Below are 21,636 nucleotides of genomic sequence, written 5' to 3'. Positions count from 1 at the left end.
CAGGTCATGATCCCGGGGTCCTGGGATTGAGTCCCACATCGGGCTCCTTGCTCAGTGGGGAGCCTTCTTCTCCCTCTGCCTGCCACTCCTGCTTGTGCTCACTCTCTCTCTCTGATTTAAAAATGAATGAATGAATGAATGAATTAAATATTTAATTAAAAAATAAAGTTATGTTTTCTTGTGGAAATAATTACATTTATATCTGAAATGTGAATAGGTTACAGTTAAAGATTAGTATATCCCTTTGTATTTGAAAATTCAGACTTACTATAACAATACATCGTGAAGTGATTACTCATTTTTATAAAAGGATAACTTTAAGAAATTATTTGTAGGTTAATAATTCAGACTTCTTCAAGTAGTAAGTGCTTAATAGAATCACCATTTTATTTACTAAATTTAGGTTCATTCAAGAATGAACCAATTATATAAAGTGAGTTGCAAGTGTATGTCAGACATATCAAACTTAAAAATTGAACTTTTCATAGGAAAAAAGATTAAGTATGTGTACATTTAATTTAATGAGATCCACTCTAATACTAGGTATCTTTATTTTATAGGAAGGAAAACTGAGATATAAATTGCTCTTTTGTCTGGAGTCACATGGTGAGTTTCGAGATCAAAATTAGATCCAAGAATTTCTGAACCCCAAGTTTCATGTTTCAATATTTGGCATTACTTAAAGTGACTCATAAAATTGACTGATATCATGTGTCAGTACTTAGGTGACAATTTACAGAAAGTCAACTCTGCAACTTGATGGGCGACAACCCTTTTCAGCCAAAAAGTAAGTTTTGCTGCCACAACTGCTACTGGTATACGTGGCTTTTGAACTGATAAATTTGCTTCAGTATGAAGGAGGAGAGGTAGGCACATTTTCTTATAGACAGAAAAACTTAAAGTTGTTAGAGTAACAAATGCTCACATAAATAATATAAATTAAGAAGTGAGTAAAGTAGAAATGAAGTTTTTTTTCTTCTTATGCCCAGTGATAACTTAGTTTGGTGTACATAATTACCTGTGTTTCTTTTATGCATAGACAAAAAATAATTATTTCTAAAATACATAAAGCTGTTATGTGTCTTTAAATTTTTTTTTTCTTAACAATCTATCCTGGGTGTATTGACAATGGCAGTGCCCTCTTAAGAAGAATGAGGAAGACCTTTGTCTTCTGCTGTATTGTTTGCTAGGGCTTCTATAACCAAGAACCATAGACTGGATAGCTTAAACAACAGAAATTTACTTCAGAATTTCTCACGGTTCTGGGGGCTAGAAGTATGAGATCAAAGTGTTGGTCTCATAAGAATCAACTCAAAGATTTGATTCCTTTTGAGGGCCATGAAGGAAGGATCTGTACCAGGCCTCTCTCCTTGGCTTATAGATGCCCATATGCTTCCTATGTCTTTAGATGGTCTTACCTCCAAGCATGTATCCATGTCCTGATCTCCTCTTTTAAGGACACCAGTCATTTTGAATTAGCGCCCACCCTAGTAACTTCATTTTAACTTCATCACCTCTTTAAAGACCCTGTCTCCAAATACAGTAATATTGTGAGGTACTGATGGTGAGGACTTTAACATATGAATATTGGAAAAACACAGTTCAGCCCATAACACAAACTGATTGGAAACTTTTATTATCCATATACAATGAGTTTCCCTAATTTTTAAAAATTAGGCATTGCCTGACTGCTTAGTTTCCTAGTCCATAAATTATTATGTACTGTGTACCTACTGCCTATCTAGTGTGTAGGAGGAAATAAACTCAAAGAGCTCAGTTTGGTCTTGGGACATATAATATTTTTAATCATTTGACTTGAAGAATTCTATATAATTAATGAAACAGTATAATATAGAAAAGAAAGGGATCAGTTCATGATGTTCATGACATTTGGGAAAATGGGAAGGCCTTTTTTGTTTTGGTAGGTGGACTATTAACATTTAAATAATGTTAAGACAGGAAATAATTTGCGACATACTTTTATAGAAAGGAAAAAATTTAAAAATTTATAGAAGAATGGTTCTTAATTTGATACGGTATTTCCATCCCCATACCATCCGTGGTATGCCATCCCCAAAGCATTGTTTCAGTTAGTATCTTTTAGTATCTTTTAAGAGGTGGTAGAACATTGTCCTAATTTTGAGTCAAAAGTAGAAGTGGCATTACTCTAATATTATAAAAAATTACCCTTAGAAATGACTATATTTAATGATAAATGAAAGATATTGTCAAAGCCAGAACCCTGGAGCGTTGTTTTGTTTTTTGTTTTTTGTTTGTTGGGGTTTTTTTTGGTAGACCACCCCCCATCTCATTCCATATATTTAGTTATATCCACTTATATCCATCTCCACTCTTACTACTTTAGGTCCTCAGTACTGTTTCTCTTCCCCTTCTCCCTTCACCTTCTCTTTTTTCTCCATTTCCGCTTAAAGGAATATATGCACATAGTTTAAAGAGTCAGACCATCTGAAAAGACTTTAAATAGCTTAACCACAGTTTCTTGAAGAGTGCTTATGTTCATATGTGCATATATGTTGTGCTGTTGCATAATCAGTTTTAACCACTTTCTAATAATGTCATGAGAATTTTTGCTTTCTTAGAGCTAGCCCTTCCTTTCCTCCAAGTATCTCCTAGTATAATTATTATCTCAATATTTGGTTTAATCCATAGTTGATGTTTCATTATGATGACTATAATAAATGCTGTTCACTGATGAGCATGGTAATATGCTTTTAATATGCTATTATACATAGAATACATACATTTACCCTTCCTTCCCTCCCTCCTTCTTTCTTTCTTTTCTTTTCTTTCTTTCTTTCTTTTTTCTTTTTTCTTTCTTTCTTTCTTTCTTTCTTTCTTTCTTTCTTTTCTTTCTTTCTTTCTTTCTTTCTTTCTTTCTTTCTTTCTCTTTCTTTCTTTTCTTTCTTTCTTTCTTTCTTTTCTTTCTTTCTTTCTTTCTTTCTTTCTTTCTTTCTTTCTTTCTCATGTATCTAGCTATTAATGCTTTTCATGTATTTTCATTTGCTAAGTTGTATAAAAATCTATAGGCACGTCTTCCCATACTCTTCAGTAGCCTCTCAATTCAGTTTTCTACACGGTAGAACTTGTCAGGTAGTCTAAAAATTTACATTTTAATCATCTTTTCTTTGGTGTCCCAGAGACATTTCCTCCTGAAGTACTGTTCCAATCTAGTCTGGACTGGTTGTTTTCTGGGTCTGCTGAAAACTATTGTCCTGGGACTTTGTATTGAATACCGTGTTTTCTACATGCTGTATCTTCTATCTTGGTTAAGTCTCATATTTTTATGGATTCTGTAGTAACTTCCTGAGAAGGGTTATGTGGGAAGTAAATCTTGTGTGATGTTGCTCTTCTTTATTTTCACACTTGATGAAAAGTTTGGGTAAAGAATTCTAGATTGAAAAATAATTTTGGTTAGAAATTACTGAAGTATTACTTACTGTCTTCTACTAAAGTATTATAATATAGTTCTTATTCTTACTGACCTTTTGAATATGAACGGTTCTTTCCACCCCACCCCAATCCCCACCCCGCCCCATAGATCTTAGAGATTCTCTTTATCTCTTTTGTTCTGAAATTTCATGATGATGTGTCTTGATATAACTTTTTTCTTGATCATTGTGCTGTGTACCTAGTGGGGCCTTACAACCCAGAGATTTACGTTTTCCAATCTAAGAAATTTTTCTGTATTATTTCTCAGATAACCTCCTCCCTGCTTTTTCTCTATTCTCTTTCTGTAAATTTTATTAGGTGAATGTTGTACTTTGAAATTGATTTTCTCTGACAACCTTGTGTTCTCTTCTCTATTTAGTGTGTGTGTGTGTGTGTGTGTGTGTGTGTGTGTGTGTGTGTTTCTCTTTTTCTCTTAGCTCCACCTCTGGGGATATTATGATTTTTTAAAAAAACTGAATTAAAAAATTTTGGCTATCATATTTTTAATCTGATTTTTTTCCTGAATATTTTTATAAAATTCTTATCTAATATCTCTAAAGATGCTAATTATATTTTCTTTAATATTTTTCTCGCTCTCTGCATTATCTCTTTTTCTTAGGATTCTTTATCTTTTTATTGATTTGGTCTAAAAGACTGGAGGTTTTCCTGAAATTTCTGGTACTTATTGATTGTCCATTAATATTTAAGAGTGAGGTACTAAAATTCTACCTAGGAGCTCTGTGCTTGGTCAGAACTTCTAGGGTGGCGTATGTTCATATTTATTCCACGTTCTTTGATCTGTTTCTTTAGGTAAGAAATGTCTAATTTGCCCTGAATAGAGTAAGTCTCACTTTGTTCCCTTATTTTAGTCCAGCGCCTCATCCCTGCTTTGTGCCTGGAATTCCTGAATTTGGTTCAGTTTTTCTAGTATATCTCCTGTGAGTTGCCTCTTCTTCTTAGTTTATCTCCCCTTTGTTAATACTTTTTCCCCCAAGATAATGGTTAGGTGCAATCCTTTTTGTAGATAAAATTATACTCCAGGCATATGACTGGAACTCATTTTGACTGTTTCATGTAAATGACTACTGTCAACCATTATCTATTTATCTAAATTCATTAGTTTATGTCTTAGAGAATGAGCTCTGAGTTTCTCACTGTTGCTGCCATGAACTAACTACAAATATCAAGTCACAAATTGCTATTAGGGCTATTAAAGTAGATCTTAAATATACTGTGAATTTTAAAAAAATGTATTTACTTTTTTTTTTGAAAATAAGGTTTGCTTCTCTCCTTTTGAAAATTAGATAATTCAAAAATGGCAGAACTCTTTATGGAATGTGAAGAAGAAGAGTTAGAACCATGGCAGAAGAAAGTAAAAGAGGTTGAGGATGATGATGATGATGAGCCAATCTTTGTTGGAGAGATAACAAGTTCAAAACCAGCAATTTCAAGTAAGCATTTACTTTTAGTGGAGCCAATTTTTATGAAATACTGTTTCTAATGGAAAAACTTGTGAACTGCCTTATAAGGTACTCATGTCCTTGTTCCTCTGTAAGGAGTTAGAGATGAAAGATTTGGTGAGAGGTGAGTGAGAATTACAGAATCAGGGTGAGGACATGATTGAGGACTTGAGGAGGGAAGTAAAAGGTTAAAATATCAGATGTGAGGAAAAGAATAGTCTAAGATTAGCTGGTAACATGGGAGGTCTTTTGAAATTGGAAATCATAATTTTTAGTGGAGCCAAGTAACCTGTTTCTGTTTAACTTTTTTTTCCCCCCACTTAAACCCAGAATTACAGAACTGGAAGAGGTTCAAATACTTTTCTTCAAATGTCATAGTATACTAAATAAGTTTTAGCCTCAGACAGGGGTTCTCACATTCAGGCAACTACAATGTCATCATACATTGCTACAAAATATATAGGCAGAGAATAATTGCAGTCTCTAACCTGTGTGCCAACAGGGGCTGCAGCTTCTGACCACATTCATCTACCAGCTCTCATTTATATTTATCGAATAGAAGAACACTGTCTACAGCCATGTACTTAGATGATGTAGCAATTAGTTAATACTTAAATCTTTTATGGCTTTCTAGCAGAATATTTTGGTACCTTTGTGGATTATTAGATTTTAGTTAGAGTAGTTGGATTTGATGTTGTTAGAATGCTATAAAGCAAAGACCAATGACACTTATTAAAATGTCCACTCAAAAATGTAAAAAAGTACAGAGAAATAACATACAAATGTTAGGGCAGAAAGAGAAGATAGATAATTTCCAATTGCAGGTACATGTTTATTTGTTTACTTGTTTAAGCCAGGTGAATTTACCAAAGAATATGACCAGCATAATAGAGTTTTCTTATCAAGGCAGTGCTTAAAAGTATGATTAAGACACTACTTTTAAATCTTCTGAAAGCTTGGTTCTTTCTTCTATTTCCTCTGAACTTGGAATGGCATTTTTATTCAGTTTTATCAGAGGGAGGATCACTTAAATTAAATTCTCAATACCATTTCCTGTGGCAGATTGGTAATCTCTTAGGTTCTAAGTGGAGTGCCACTTTGATTATAAATTGAACTAGGCATGATGGCATGCTTTTTGATGATAGTGGAACATGATTATATATTCTCTTAATTACTATTTCTAGTCATTGTGATCATTTTATAATGGAATATTACTATATTATAAAATAGTTATTCATATTATCTTATTGAAAAAAATAAGTTAAGATCAAATTGAATTATACCAAGTAGAAGATGTTAACAGTATTCAACTAGAACAGTGCATATTAGTTTTAAAATAATTCTGTCAAAAAGGAGACTGACCCCAGTAAAAATTATTTAATGGACTGTTATGCAGAATTTAAATGAATTTATTGTTGTTTTTGTGTAAGCCATAAAATATTTTAATATATGGAATATGGGTTAAGTGTTTGTATAGAACTGCTAGAAAGGAGGGTAAAAACTTGTGTTTTGTAGAATACAGCCACTAAAAAGTACTTTGGCCAATAGTTCTTTGATGGTTTGAGTAACAATCTTGAATTTCTGAGTGAAAATGGTGTCAAGTTGTTTGAGCAGGTTTTTGTTCTATGAGACATAGGTAATGCTTAGGTATAGAGCACTGCATTGCCATTGTCAGAAAACAACCCTACTATTGTGTGGCCCTGTACTTCATAGAGTTATTTTATGGGATCTGGTTCTTTTTTACTATGAGGGAAAAAGGAAATTTTTATGAGGTTTGTACTTGTTTGTGCTTTTACCTTTTTGTAACCAGCGATTTTTGGCAAATCCCCACTCTTCCCAATTTTAGTTTGACTAGCAAATAATCTAGAAGTTGCAGAAGTTCACGTGCATGCCAGAATCGGGGACTTTAAAGTGATCCTGAAAGTTCTATCAGGCTCAGATTGACTTCTGGTATACTGGTAGATTTGAAACCCCTTAAGTTATAAGGTACTCTGATAAACTGTTATTTTAGTCTGCAATCTCTGCTAGTTTTTCCCTTTCAGGACTCAAAATTAATGCTGCAGATAATCCAGTGAGATCCCTCATAATGATACTTTCAAGGATGGTGTGAATGGGATATGGAGGTTGGATAGGGGTTTGGTTTTGAGTGATAGGAACCTGAGTGGATATAGCCCTGTCATCACTCAAAGAAAGATATATACATTAATTATAGGTTATATATACATATATTTTTGGAAGATTTTTACTAATTATGTGAACTATTTCTTTGCCATAAAAGAAGCTTTGTAGAAAATTTGACTTACATGTAGTCAGATTTATCAATCTTTTACTTCTGGCTTTTGGATTTTGAGTTACAGTTAGGTTGTTCTTATTCTATTAAAACAAGGCTAGTAATCTTTCTTTAGTAGATAAAGATATATATGTTTAAAATTAACTGTATTTTAAGTGAGTGACAACTTATATACTCCTTCCAGGAATCTATGTGATGGTTTTCAATTCATGATTTCTATTTTCTTAACATATATTTTATTCAAATAATGAATTTTAAAATAAATATAATTTTTTGTAGATATTTTGAATAGAGTAAACCCCAGCTCATATTCAAGGGGAATAAAGAATGGTGCACTCAGTCGAGGTACAGTATTGCTTTACTATTTTACTTTTAAAGTGAAGTATTTTGACATCATTGGTTATATAAAAATATATTTAATGTATTATGTAATTTTAAATGCAGGTATTACTGCTGCATTCAAGCCTACAAGTCAACACTACACGAACCCAACATCAAATCCAGTGGCTGCCTCGCCAGTAAATTTTCATCCTGAATCTAGATCTTCAGATAGTTCTATTATTGTTCAGCCTTTGTCTAAACCTGTAAGTGTTTCTGAAACTACACAGCTCAGGGATACATTGGATATTACTTATCAGTATAAACAATACCAATTAAAATTCTGGATTGTCATGGGTAGTCATCCAATAGAAGCATAATTAGCATCAGAAAATGTCACCATCTTTATGATAGCTTAGCCAGTACCCAGAGTAATAACTACAGGAACTACCCATGGAGCCGGTTCCTAAATCAGGTGACATGCTTAAATCAAATAGGTAAAGTATTGAAAATTGTGTTAACAAAACATGAATAAAAGCATAATGAATATTGCATAATGGAAAATTATTTAAGATTGTAAATTGGGTCAGTTGTTCTTGGTTTTTAATTGGAAAAACTTTTGAGAGGACATTGTAGATTTTTATTCTGAAAATATATCTTCATAATTTAGTTTTAAAAACTCTTAACAAATAGTAATAGTTAATGGTAATAGTTAATATTTATTAAGTTGATATTTATGTGTAAGGCTTTGTTCTAAATGCTATACATAAATTAATCACTTAATTCTTAACTGTCCCTGTGAAGTATGCACTATTACTATTATTCCTGTTTTATAGTTGAGGAAATTGAGGCTCACAGAGGTTAAATTATTCATTCAAGATCACACAGCTGGCAAAATGATAGATCTGGGATTTCAATCCAGACTAACCCCTAGTTTATATGTATTTACATACATATATACATATATGTTATATATAAATATATACTTAAAATGGAACCATTGCCTTAGTGCAGCAGTTTTCAGTGTGTAGTCTTCAGTCCCCTGGGGTTCGGGTTCCCCTGAGACTCTTTCATGGGTTTGGGAGTCAATACTATTGTCATAATAATACAAAGACACTATTTGCCTTTTCCGCCACGTTGACATACGCATTGGTGATTCAAAAGTAATATTGGGTAAACTGCTGGTGCCTTAGTATAAATCAAGACAGTGGTACCAAGTATGAGTAGTTTTTGTATTCATCCCCACCATGCACTCCCAGTAAAATATATTCATCCTTGATTTCCTTGATGAAGTATTTACATGTTATTTTGTTAAATCTCTACCTTTGAATATGTGTCTTTTAAAAATATTTTGTGTGATGAAGTGGATAGTATGCAAAAGCACTTCTGTGTCTGAAGTTTAATGGTTATCTTGAGGAAAAGCACTGGTGTGATTGAAATGTGACCTAAACCACCCACTTTTTAAAAATAGAAGACTACTTTTACTTGAAAGAATGACTGATAAACCATGGTGTATTATTTTTGTGTATCAGTATTACCACAAACAATGGTTTAAAACCACACACATTATCTCATAGTTTCTATGGGTCAGGAGTCAGGTCATGGCTTAGCTGGATCCTCTGCTTCAGGGTCTCACAAGGCTACATTCAAAGTTGGACTCTGAGGTTGCAGTCTCATCTGAAGCTTGACTGGAGAAGTATCTGCTTCCAAGTTCTCATGGTAATTGGCAACATTCAGTTTCTTAACAGTTGTCAGACTGAGAGTCTCTGGCTTTGCCAAGTGGGTCTTTCCCACATGGCTTATTTGCTCAAAGCCCATAGTAGAGAAAATCCTTGGCAGAATGGCATTATGATCTTATGTAATGTAGTCCCGCACACAAAATCATGTATATCCTGTTACCTTTGCTGTATTCTGTTGGTTAGAAGCAAGTCACATGTCTTGCCTACACTAAAGAGAGGGAATCATGCAGGACATGAACACCAGGGGGTGGGAATCATTGAGGCCACTTTAGAGTCTGTTTGCTACACATAGTGAGTGATTCAGTCTTGGTTATTTGGCAGACATTTCCTCAAAACTGAACAAAGTGCACACTTAAAGGAAAACAGCTGATAGCATTTCTTGGGTAAAGTTGAGCTTTCAAGCACAAATTAGAATTTTTGAAAACTTGTACCTGCCACTATGATCTTGACAGCTTCCCAGTACTTAAAGACTTTCCTCTCGGTGGTGCAATTAATAAATATGATTTTTTGATATTATATAATGAATTCTGTGAACATTTGGAGGATCAGCATAATACAAAGAAACCAATATTTTTGAAATAACCAGTGCATGATGTTACAAAATCATACAGATAAAAGATCCATTCAAAGTGCGAGACTGACAAATAGATTTTAATGTAACAAAGTACAAAAAGTTTAGTAATTAGAAAGTCAGATGCCACATTACAGTAAACCCTTAAGAAAATACCAACTGTTGAATTTTGGTGTAGTATCAAAGAAGTATATCCATAGTTATCCTAAATTGCTATTAAAATACTACTCCCTTTTTCCACTATATATCTTTATGAAGCCAGATTTTCTCTATATTTTTCAAGCAAAATAACATGTCCTAACAAATTGAAGGCAGAAGCAGATAGGAAACTGCAACACTTTTTGATTAAGCTAGATATTAAAGAGATTTTCAGAAATGTAAAACAGTACCACTCTTTTCGCTAATTTTTTTGTGTTTGCAAGATAGTCACTTTTCATAAAAATGTTATTTATGTTAATCTGTAATGGGTTTATTATTGTTACTTTAAATAAATATTTTAAAAATTTCTCTGTTTTAATTTCTAATATGGTAAATATCAATAGGTATAACCCAAATAAATAAAAATTCTTTTGGGTCCTCCATAAATTTTAAATGTGTAAAGGGGTCCTGAAGCCAAGGAGTTAGAGTACTCAAAGAAAAAGTTACCCCAAATGTAAAGATTCTTTACTATTAGCTGGAATTGAATTAACTCAGTGGTTTTGTCATGCTTATCGTAAGCTATTTGGCACTGGCTTTAGAGAAATAATAAATTTTAATGAAAATGTTTGTTCTTTTGACAGTAATTCCGTTATTGTCTCCCAAAGCACCTGTAAATTTTCTTGCAAATATTCAAGTTCAAAACCAGAATTGAATCCACATATTTTTGTAGGAATAATCCATTTTTCCTGTATTTCATATCATATTACTATTAGGTAATCTGCAGATGTGTTAGCACTAAAAACTGATATTTTGAGGTGTTATTTTTCATAGAAGAGTTATTTTAATTGTAATTTATTTAACAATGAAAAGGAAGGCTACAGATTTTTAAATCTATGGCTAAGTAAATTCAACTTCCACTTATATTTTGAAGATGTATGTATCATAAAAGAATAGGTTTAGGCAAATGTTTCTCTCTCCCTGAGCTGTTACTACTTGAGATAATAACTATCTGAAATAATAACTAATAGTGATATAAGCCCTGGACCAGTAGTTTAAAAAACTTAGATTGAAGCAAGAGACTTGAATGCTGATTCAGCCTTGTTTAATAAGCATTGTTGAAACCTCTCTGAGCCTCATTTTCTTCATTTCTAAAATGAGATATTTTACCCAGACCACTGACTCTCAAGCTTGGATTCTAAGGTTCTGCAGGTTATTCCTAATATTTCAAAAGATGGGAAGCTACTTAAAATGTAAAGATCTTTTGCTGTTAGTTGGAATCAAATTAACTCAGTGTACTTTTCATAAGTTGTGGCTTTTGCAGGATAGAAAACTGGAAAAAGAAACTTTACTATTTAATTCAGTTTGATAAATAAAAATCTTTCCAACACTGGACCCAGTGAGAAAAAAAAAAACCAAAAACAAACAACAAAGGGAAGGTGTGTATCTTTGGTGTTATAAAAGTTAGAAACTAGAACTATTTCTGAGATGTTTATTTCTCTGGGCATAAGTTTTATTTATTTATTTTTTATTATTATGTTCAGTTAGTCAATATATAATACATCATTAGTGTTTTCTGATGTAGTGTTCAACGATTCATTAGTTGCATATAGTTTTAAAATCAAAACACCTCAATTGGTGTTTCCCAATCTTGGTTAAGCTTTTAAAAAGGCGAGGTTGTGCCAGTTGGTCTGGGTGGGTCCTGGAAATGGTGTATTGTAAAAAAAACTCTTCAAGTCATTTTAATGTGCAAAGTTAAGAATGACAGACATATTCTGGGATGAATTGAGACTCCTATTTAAGGGAATTTACTCTGAATTTTGGAAGCCACTGCTTTTAATAAATTATAATTACAGTTTTTCATTTTATGTCGTGTGTGTGTGTGTGTGTGTTTACTTTTTCAATGGAATATCTCTATACTTCAACATCTCTTTCAGAACTCTCACAGATAGCAGGGATATATTATTATCACTTATAGTAAAGTCATTGTGATCTAGCTTAAGGGTATAGCTTTGGAATCAGTCAGGCTCTGGGTTCTCATTATAGCTCCATCAATAACAAGCAGGACTGTATTGGGAGCCTTATATAACTACACCTAACATTAGTTTACCTATTTATAAAATAGGGTATAATATTAGTTTTTTATTAGTAATGTGACAACTATTTGATTTAATACATACATGAATCATGAAGTACAAGTACATTTAAAACAATTGTGACTATTATTTCAGTTTGAAAGGTGAATAACTTGAAGCTCAGAAGTGACTTGTCCAAGGTATAGAGTTAAATGTGCTGGTCTTCTGAATCCCAGTCTGGTGTCTATTCTACCCTTATTATTGTATTTGATATCTTTCTGAACTTTTTATATTTTCCCTCTTGGAGAATTATTTTAACCAGTTATTGTTGAACAATGTGTGCCTGCTTGCTGAAATTCCGGAGCTTAATTAACCAGAGTTGTTTCCTAATAAAGTGTTTAAGAGTATTAACTTTATATTTCTGTTAAAGAACTATTTTGGAAAATACAAGTGAATATTTTCCATTTTTTAAGTGCAAATATTGGAGAAAATATTTATTATGAAATAAGATTGAGCATGATTACGCATTTTTTATATTACATGTTAAGGTTCAAATGCAGATTTTGGTTTGTTAGGCCTCAAATTCTAGAAGTGGTTTGAGTTACTTCGATACCTATTTCCATAACTTCTTTTTTGTTTAAACAACAACTATTTATTTACTTATTTATTTGGTATTTTATTTATTCTGCAATTTATGCAGAGTGTGGTGAGGAAAGCTCATCTCTTTAAAATTTTGAACATTTATTATTGAGGTATAATTGATATTCAACATTATGTTAATTTCAGGTGTATAACATAATGATTTGATATTTATTTATATTGCAAAATGTTCACCGCAATCTAGTTAACATCTATATCACCATATGTAGTTACAGAATTTTTTTCTTGTGATGAGAAATTTTAAGATCTACACTTAGCAACTTTCAAATATGCAATACGGTATTATTATCTATAGTCACCATGCTGTACGTTACATCCCCATGACTAATTTATTCCATAACTGAAAGTTTATACTCCCTTCATTCATTTTGTTTCCATAACTTAACACACCAATGTCAATAGAAGTTAGTAGCAAACCAAAATTCTGAAAACTTAATTAGCCCTTAGTTACTAAGCACAAACCAAATAAAACCTTTGTGTTTCTATCTTTAATATTTATTTTGGAGAGAAGTTTAGAAAGAGAGAAGGGTACATACTATATTTTGAATTTTTCCCCCCCCTGCAGCGTACTATAGAGTATATATATAAATCAGGACCATACTATGTATACAAATATGTATTCCTCTTTTTTCTCTGAACATTCTACTGGGTTTATGCCTTTGGATATTTCTCAAAAACATAGTATTAGTGTTTGCATGATAGTCTATCATAATTTATTTAACCATTCTTTTGTTGGACATACAGATTTTAATTTTTTGTTATTAAAAAGAATTCTCATTAAACATCTTCATTTCCTTATCATAAATTTTTAAAGTGGAATAATTGGACCAAACGATGTGAACTTAATAAAGCCTTTGATAGCTGCTGCCAACATATTCATGCAGAAATGTTGTACCAAAATATAACCTCTACTTTGCCAATAGTGAATGTTATCATTACTTTTTAATTTTTAAATTTTTATTTCAAGCTAATTTTAGACTTACAAGAAAAATAATACAGAGGTTCTCATATATGCCTAACCTAGTTTCCCCTAATGCTAACATTTTATGTGTCATAATCAGGTAATTAACATTACACTTCAAACCTTAATTGAATTTTACCAGTTTTTCAATTAATGCCAGTTTTCATTCCCAGAATCCTATTCAGGATCACACTTTACAGTTAGTTTTTTCTTCTTAGTCTTATATTTTTCTGTACTCATTCTTTTTCTTTCATGACTTGAATACTTTTAAGAGGAGTATCCAGTTATTTTGTATTACATATTATTATCTTTAAAACAGTGCCAGTTCAGTAGTTAAAAATTGCCACTGTTTTTATTTGCATTTCTCTGACTAGTAAGTTGGAAAAAAGTTTTTTTATGTATCAGTCATTTGTATTTTGCTTTTGAAGTGTCTCAGTTTATAGCCTTTGCCCATTTTTCTCTTAAGGTGACTGTTTCCCTTTTGATTTTTTTTTTTTTAAGATTTTATTTATTTGACAGAGAGAGACACAGTGAGAGAGGGAACACTAGCAGGGGAGTGGGAGAGGGAGAAGCAGGCTTCCCGCCAAGCAGGGACCCTGATGCGGGGTTCGATCCCGGGACCCTGGGATCATGACCTGAGATGAAGGCAGACGCTTAATGACTGAGCCACCCAGGCGCCCCTCCCTTTTGATTTTTAAGCATTGTTAATCCTGAAACTTTTGCTTGTTGTACATTATGACGTATAGAATGGTCCAGAATTCACTCTGAGTGCTTACTCTACAACGATGGTCTTTTAAAAATAGAATTGGAATATGTTTTGTGAGTGTGTCTGTCAGTATATTTAATATATAATAGTATTGGCGTATACATCCTTAAATTGATCACACTTTTCGTAATTATACTAAATATCTGTGTGTGCTAACACAAATTTATACTACCTAATTCTTGAGCACATTATCATTCATCTCATACTTTTCACTCTTCTTGAGATCATCTTCTCTGGGACCATCTTTTCTCCTGACAGAAAGGCTAAAATTTCTCTTGAGCCCTAAGGCTTCCAGGAGCAGAGCAGCTGTCCCAGATTATTCCTATAAATAGCTTTCATTCTAACCCATTTGCCTGGCTTTCTTATTGGGGTTTACCCTGTTGATCAAGCAGCTTTCATATTTGCCCTTTGAGATGGGAGATTATCCCAATCTTGCATGGCTTTATTTGGAATAGCAGGAAGAGTGGGGGGGGGGGGTTCTTTCTTTTCCTGACCCTTGCCTTATAAATTTTTCCAATAAAGATGATTCTAAAACTCAAATCATGTGCTATATTCATCCCTAATCCTGATGCACAATATTGCAGATTGATTCCTAATTTGTTTGCCCTGATATTTTGTCTGGGGGCTTATAGAGATACAGATGCTTTTAAATTTGTACTTATGTCAGTATGTTTTCCTGTTTTTTTCCTTTTACCCATAGATTTTGCGAAGTTTTACTGTTTGCTCTTTGATGGGAATACTGCATTTTTAGTAGCTCTCTAAAGTGTATCAATCCTGCTGATTTAAAATGGGTATATATGTTTCCTTTCTCTTGAAAAAAAAAAAAAAAGACTAGAATTTGCCCTGTTTTAATTAGCTAGTTAGGAACAAACCAGCTGTAAGTAAGAGCTTGCTTTCAGTTTTAGTAGATGATGATTTTGACAGATAGTAATAATTACCTCTGTGTTTTATAACTTGTTAATTACTGAGTCATCAAAGTTATTCTTATAATATTGACATACACTTAAATTTACCTTTATAAAAGCTTATGAAACAAAATAATTTTAACTGTGGTGAGTAAATGTAACATTCTTCCTTTGAAATATTTTAACAGGGTTATATAACGAACTCATCACGAGTTGTGTCTAATAATTCTTCAGAGTTACTGTTTGACTTGACCCAGGATACAGGATCATCACATTACCAAGGGGGACCAACACTTTCTATACCAGGTTGGTTTTAGCACTTTTAAAAAAAAATTATAAGAAGAAAGTTGATGAGTATGTATACGGAATTGACTTTCTGTTTTCAAGTTCATGCCTTCGTGTTAAGTTTTTCATACATTGTTAAGTGGAATGGTGCTAACAGTTCTTGAATGACTTTCTTGGTGACTTCTTTTCCCCCCTTGGGTGATTTTAAATAAAATCTTATTTAATAATAAGATGGACAGTAAGAAGGGCACGTGATGTAATAAGCACTGGGTGTTACATAAGACTGATGAATCACTGAACTCTACCTCTGAAACTAATAATATTCTATATGTTAGTTAATTGAATTTAAATAAAAATATATTTTAAAAATAATAAGATGTTTTATTTTTTCCTGTTAATTAAGTAGGCTAACCAGCTTTGAATTTGTTCTCACTTGGCACTAAAAATGGGCTGAAAAATCAAAATAACTTCTGTAAGTTATAGAAGTCTTTGATATCCTAAATACTCTGTTAAAAGAAGAAGTAGTATTAGTTTTTATGACTATAGTGTGTAAAAGTATGTGGTTACAAATGATTTCCTAATTAGATTAGTGTCTTTCTATTCAGTAGAGGCTTTAGATAGTGTAGTTACATATGATTATAGAGTGCTGTTATAAAGTGGCACAATAAATTTGTATATAGCCATTACTCAGTAAATGCCCATTGGAGGAATATGAAATTTCCCTGTTAAGGTAGAATTAAAGTTCTTTGTATACTGAAACATAGTTCTTCATTAGCCTAAAATAAATTAGTGTGCTATGAAAGAATTTCATCTAATTGAAAATTCCCTCTAATCAAGGCAGTTAAGCTTTGTATATTAGCAGTTTTGGTATATTTCAAATATTTGACAAAATAGAGATAAACAAGATTTGGGGGGAATTTTTAGATTATTTACTAACAAATCAGTGTGGAGAATCTACCAAACCCTCCCCCAATTTTTTTATTGTAATATTAGTGCCTAAAATGTTTTTCCATTTAGATAATATTTAGTTGATAGTCACTTCTTTGGGTGTCACTTAAATACTTACAAAATCTAGTTAGGAAAATAGGTAAGAACCAAAAGAAACAAGGAGAAAAATTGTTGTCTTAAGTTTGGTTTTACAAAACACAAGGACTTTATTAATAGAAAAAGTCTGAATTCCTAAAACTTCTTGGGAGTAAAGGCAATGACTCCTGCTCTACCTCTTAAGTTTTCTGCTGTGGAGAGAGACATTAGCCTGAGCAGTAAGTAGGGTGATGAAGAAGATGTAGATTTCAACTGCTGTTCTTAAGATTTTTGTAGTCTTCATTAAGTCTTTACACTTCAGTCTTCTCATATTGTTAAAATGGAGATTTTATTTTTCTTATTTAATGCATTCATTCTCCAGGCCTGGAGTCAGCCATTGGGAGATAAAATTTTAATTCTCACTCTACTTTAGTCAGGGCTTTTTGAGGCACAAATAAGATAAATAAAATGTGAAAATGCATTATGAACTTTAAAGGACTTGACAACAGTTGGTATGAATCATAATATGTGCTTTATGTTCAGTAGCATGATTAACTGACCACTGTCCAGTGATCACGGATATTTGCAGACTGGATTTGAGCTTGTATTTGAAAGGATTTTTACTGGCAGAGAGAGAGCCCTGTTCAGTGTAGAAAACAACACAAACCAAAGACGACAGGGATGAATAAAGGGTCAGAATTTAAAACCCTTAAATGGAGGCACCTGAGTAGGCGCCTGAGTGGCTCAGTCGGTTAAAAGACTGCCTTGGCTCAGGTCGTGACCCCAGGGTCCTGTGATCCAGCCCAGCCAGGGCTCCCTGCGCTCAGCCGGGAGTCTGCTTCTCCTTCTGCCCCTCCCCCCCCCAAACTCATGTGCTCTCTCTCTCTCTGCTCCCTCTCAAATAAATAAATAAAATCTTTATAAATAAATAAATAAAATTCTTAAATGCAGAGGGATTTTATTTCTTACATTAAGAAGTTCTTATAGTATAAAACTGTTTCTACTGTCCAGCCTGTTATATAAGCAGATGCTTAATCAAAATATCAGCATTCATTGGCTTTTCAAGTAACCTAAGCATCTCACAAGACTGCTACTGTGAGAAAAAAAAAAAAAAAAAGACTGCTACTGTGAGGGGCGCCTGGGTGGCCCAGTCAGTTAAGTGCCTTTGGCTCAGGTCATGATCCTGGGGTCCTGTGATCGAGTCCTGAGTTGGGCTCCCTGCTCAGCAGGGAGCCTGCTTCACCCTCTCCCTCTTCCTGCTGCTCCCCCTGCTTGTGTTCTCTCTCTCTGTCAAATAAATGAATAAAATCTTTAAAAAAAAAAAGTGCTATTATGATTACACAAATCTTTTCCAAGTACCCATATTATAACCATCAATAATCACGTGCCTTGTAGATGGAAAAAGAAATATTTTTATGTTCTTTCACAGAATGAAACAGAGGAACCAACTAGTATAATACTCTGTTTTTCTGGCATGTTTCCTCTTATTAAAAAGCTGACAGGTGAATCTATTAGAATTTTTTTCCTCTAAAGTAAGTTAAGATATAAAGTATTTCGTTAGTAATGATAATAGCTGTCATTTATTGTTGAATGCTTTCTATGTGCCAGATGTTGTGTGGGTGCTTTTTAAAAGTAAGTTAAGATACAAAATATTTTTTTAGTAACGATAATAGTTGTCATTTATTACTGATTTTTTTCTGTGTGTCAAATATTGTGTTGAGTGCTTCAAATACATTATTTTATTTGATCTTAAAACAGTTCTGTAAAATAAGGCATTATAACTTATTTTACAAAAGAGGAAACTGAGGTTCAGAGAAGTTAATTAAATAAACCAAGAATACATAGCTAGTCAGTGACAGAGCTTGAATTTCAACTTATACTGTGTGGTTTAAAGGCCTGAAATATTTCTAATATGTTTACTGCTTCTAATTTTAGTGTATAGTTGAGAACATTAAAATATGGTGTGCAGTTTTAGAATCCTTATTACCAAGTAGTTGTGTGTTGTTTTCAAAAAGAACTTTTGCCTGGCCTGGTTATAGCCTAAATATCCCTATTTCTCTTGCTAAGGTTTGAATAGGGCTAAAATCCTTTAGCCTTAAGGTGATGGTTTTCAAACTAAAAACTGTTTTTACGAATAAAATTCCTGTGCAAACAAAATTTTATTCAAAAGTCTAATAAATAAAATATAAAAGAGTTCCTCTGTCAGACATAACCAGTATATTCCCTAAAACGAGCCCTTTAGGCTCCAGGGACATAATTTGAAAACCATTGTATTAACTCCTTCCATTATGAGCCCTTTCATATGAGTGAATGAGGTATTATCATTCAAGATTAGTTTTTCCACTTTGTACTTTCCACTTGTAGTTTTTCCTCTTTGAATAAATGGATAATATAATCTAAAGCCATGAGTAGACCCCCTCTTTGTTAGGTGGAAAAAGAACTAACATTCCGTTAGACATTTTAAATAAATAAAGTGGGTCTTTCTAGATTTTTAGAATAAAATAAAATTTTTCTTTTGTAAACTACAGTGTACTTAAAACATTGAAAAGTGATTCATTTGTAGAAACTTAGTTTGGAGTATTCTCTGCTTTAATTTTTTCTTTTCTTTTTTGCTTGGGGTATTTTGGTCTGGCTTTTTTCATAATTGCTGTTTATATATTCCTTTATTTGAAGCCATATTTAGTATTTTTTTGCATAGAGAGATTATTTCATGAATTATTTGAATATATATAGTCCATAATAGATGTTTGTATAATTTTTTATACCCCTGACTTTTAAAAAAATTACTTATTTCTTAAAAATTAAATTAATGTTTATTGATTTTCCTCAAGTTTTTATTTCAATTCCAGTTAGTTAATGTACAGTGTAATATTAGTTTCAGGTGTAGAATTCAGTGATTCAGCACTTACATACAACACCTGGTGCTCATCACAAGTGTCCTCCTTAATGCCCATCACCTAACCCATCCCTTCACCTACCTCCCCTCTGGTAATCATCAGTTTGTTCTCTTCCTTAAGAGTCTGTTTCTTGGTTTGCCTCACTTTTTTCTTTTTTCCCCCTGTGTTCATTTGTTTTGTTTCTTAAATTCCACATATGAGTGAAATCATGTGCTATTTGTCTTTCTCTGACAGACTTATTTCACTTAGCATAATACTTTTTAGCTCCATCCTTGTCATTGCAAATGGCAAGATTTCATTCTTTTTTATGTCTGAGTAAGATTCCATTGTGTGTGTGTGTGTGTATCACATCTTCTTTATCCACTCATCAGTCAATGGACATTTGGGCTCTTTCCATAATTTGGCTATTGTTGATAATGTTGCTATAAATATTGGGGTGCATGTATCCCTTCTAATTAGTATTTTTATATCCTTTGGGTAAATACCTAGTAGTGCAATTGCTGGATGGTAGGATAGTTCTAGTTTTAATTTTTGAGGAACCTCAATATTGTTTTCCAGAGTGGCTGCCCCATTTTGCATTCCCACCAACTGTGTAAGAGGGCTCCCCTTTCTCTTTATCCTTGCCAACATCTGTTGTTTCCTGTGTTGTTAATTTTAGCCATTCTGACTGGTATGAGGTGATATCTCATTGTAGTTTTGATTTGTATTTCCCTGATGATGAGTGAAGTTGAGCATTTTTTCATGTGTTTGTTGGTGATCTGTATGTCTTCTTTGGAAAAATGTCATTCATGTCTTCCCATTTTTGAAATGGATTATTTGTTCTTTGGGTGTTAAGTTTGATAAGTTCTTTATAGATTTGGGGTACTACCCCTTTATTAGATAGGTCATTTACAAATATCTTCTCCCATTCCGAAGATTGCCTTTTAGTTTTATGGATTGTTTCTTTTGCTGTGCAGAAGAAGCCTTTTATTTTGATGGAGTCTTAATAGTTTGCTTTTGTTTTCCTTTCACAGGAGGCATATCTAGAAAGAAGTTGCTATGGCCAATGTCAGAGAGGTTACTGCCTGTATTCTGCTCTAGGATTTTGATGGTTTCCTGTATCACATTTAGGTCTTTCATCCAATTTGAATTTATTTTTGTGTATGATGTAACAAAGTGGTCTAGTTTCATTCTTTGGATATTGCTGTCCAGTTTTCCCAACACCATTTGTTGACGAGACTGTCTTTTTTTTTTTTTTTTTTAAATATTTTATTTATTTATTTGACAGCGAGCACAAGCAGGGGGAGTGGCAGGCAGAAGGAGAGGGAGAAGCAGGCTCCTCGCTGGGTGGGGAGCCTGATGTGGGGCTCCATCCCAGGACCCTGGGATCATGACCTCAGCTGAAGGCAGATGCTTAACTGACTGAGCCACCCAGGCACCTCAGACTGTCTTTTTTCCATTGGGTATTCTTTCCTACTTTGTTGGAGATGAATTGACGATATAACTGTGGGTTCATTTCTGGGTTTTCTATTCTGTTCCATTGATCTATGTGTCTGTTTTTGTGCCAGTACCAGTCTTGATGACTATAGCTTTGTAATGTAGATTGAAATTCGGAATTGTGATGCCTCAGCTTTGATTTTCTTTTTCAAGACTGGTTTGGCTATTCAGGGTCTTTGTGGTTCCATACACATTTTAGGATTGTTTGTTCTAGCTCTCTGAAAAATCCTGGTGGTATTTGATAGGAATTGCATTAAATATGTAGATTGCTTTGGGTAATATAGACATCTTAACAATAGTTGTTCTTCCAATCCATGAGCATGGAACATTTTTCCATTTCTTTGTGTCCTCTTTGATTTCTTTCATCAGTGTTTTATAGATTTCAGAGTACAGATCTTTTATCTCTTTGGTTAGGTTTATTCCTAAAGTATCGTATGGTTTTGGGTACAATTGTAAATGGGACTGATTCCTTGATTTCTCTTTCTGCTGCTTCATTTTTGGTGTATAGAAATGCAGCATATTTCTGTACGCTGATTTTGTATCCTGCAACTTTATGGAATTCATATGTCAGCTCTAGCAATTTTTTGGTGGAGTCTTTTGGGTTTTCTATATAAAGTATCATGTC

At 33.1% G+C, this 21,636-nt stretch overlaps 1 protein-coding gene across 14 annotated transcripts in view; it reads left to right on the top strand.

Moving 5' to 3' along the window:
* ZNF280D (zinc finger protein 280D) overlaps nt 1-21,636 on the top strand; it is a 305,658-nt gene that overhangs the window by 192,094 nt on the left and 91,928 nt on the right. For 5 of the 14 annotated variants that reach the window (XM_032417682.1, XM_032417672.1, XM_032417678.1 and 2 more), the window contains 5 exons: nt 561-606; nt 4,755-4,901; nt 7,480-7,545; nt 7,645-7,784; nt 15,519-15,636. In XM_032417682.1, the coding sequence (XP_032273573.1) occupies nt 561-606; nt 4,755-4,901; nt 7,480-7,545; nt 7,645-7,784; nt 15,519-15,636 (517 nt within the window). Of the gene's footprint in view, nt 1-560; nt 607-718; nt 788-843; nt 867-4,754; nt 4,902-7,479; nt 7,546-7,644; nt 7,785-14,922; nt 15,217-15,518; nt 15,637-21,636 lie in introns of those variants that run through there. The other 9 variants (XM_032417680.1, XM_032417677.1, XM_032417679.1 and 6 more) reach the window with 5 other exon arrangements.

Source organism: Phoca vitulina, unplaced genomic scaffold (genome assembly GCF_004348235.1).
Source record: "Phoca vitulina isolate PV1807 unplaced genomic scaffold, GSC_HSeal_1.0 scaffold20, whole genome shotgun sequence".
Classification (NCBI taxonomy): domain Eukaryota; kingdom Metazoa; phylum Chordata; class Mammalia; order Carnivora; family Phocidae; genus Phoca; species Phoca vitulina.
The sequence above is the reverse complement of the archived record's forward strand: the minus strand, read 5'-3'. Positions and strand labels throughout refer to the sequence as shown.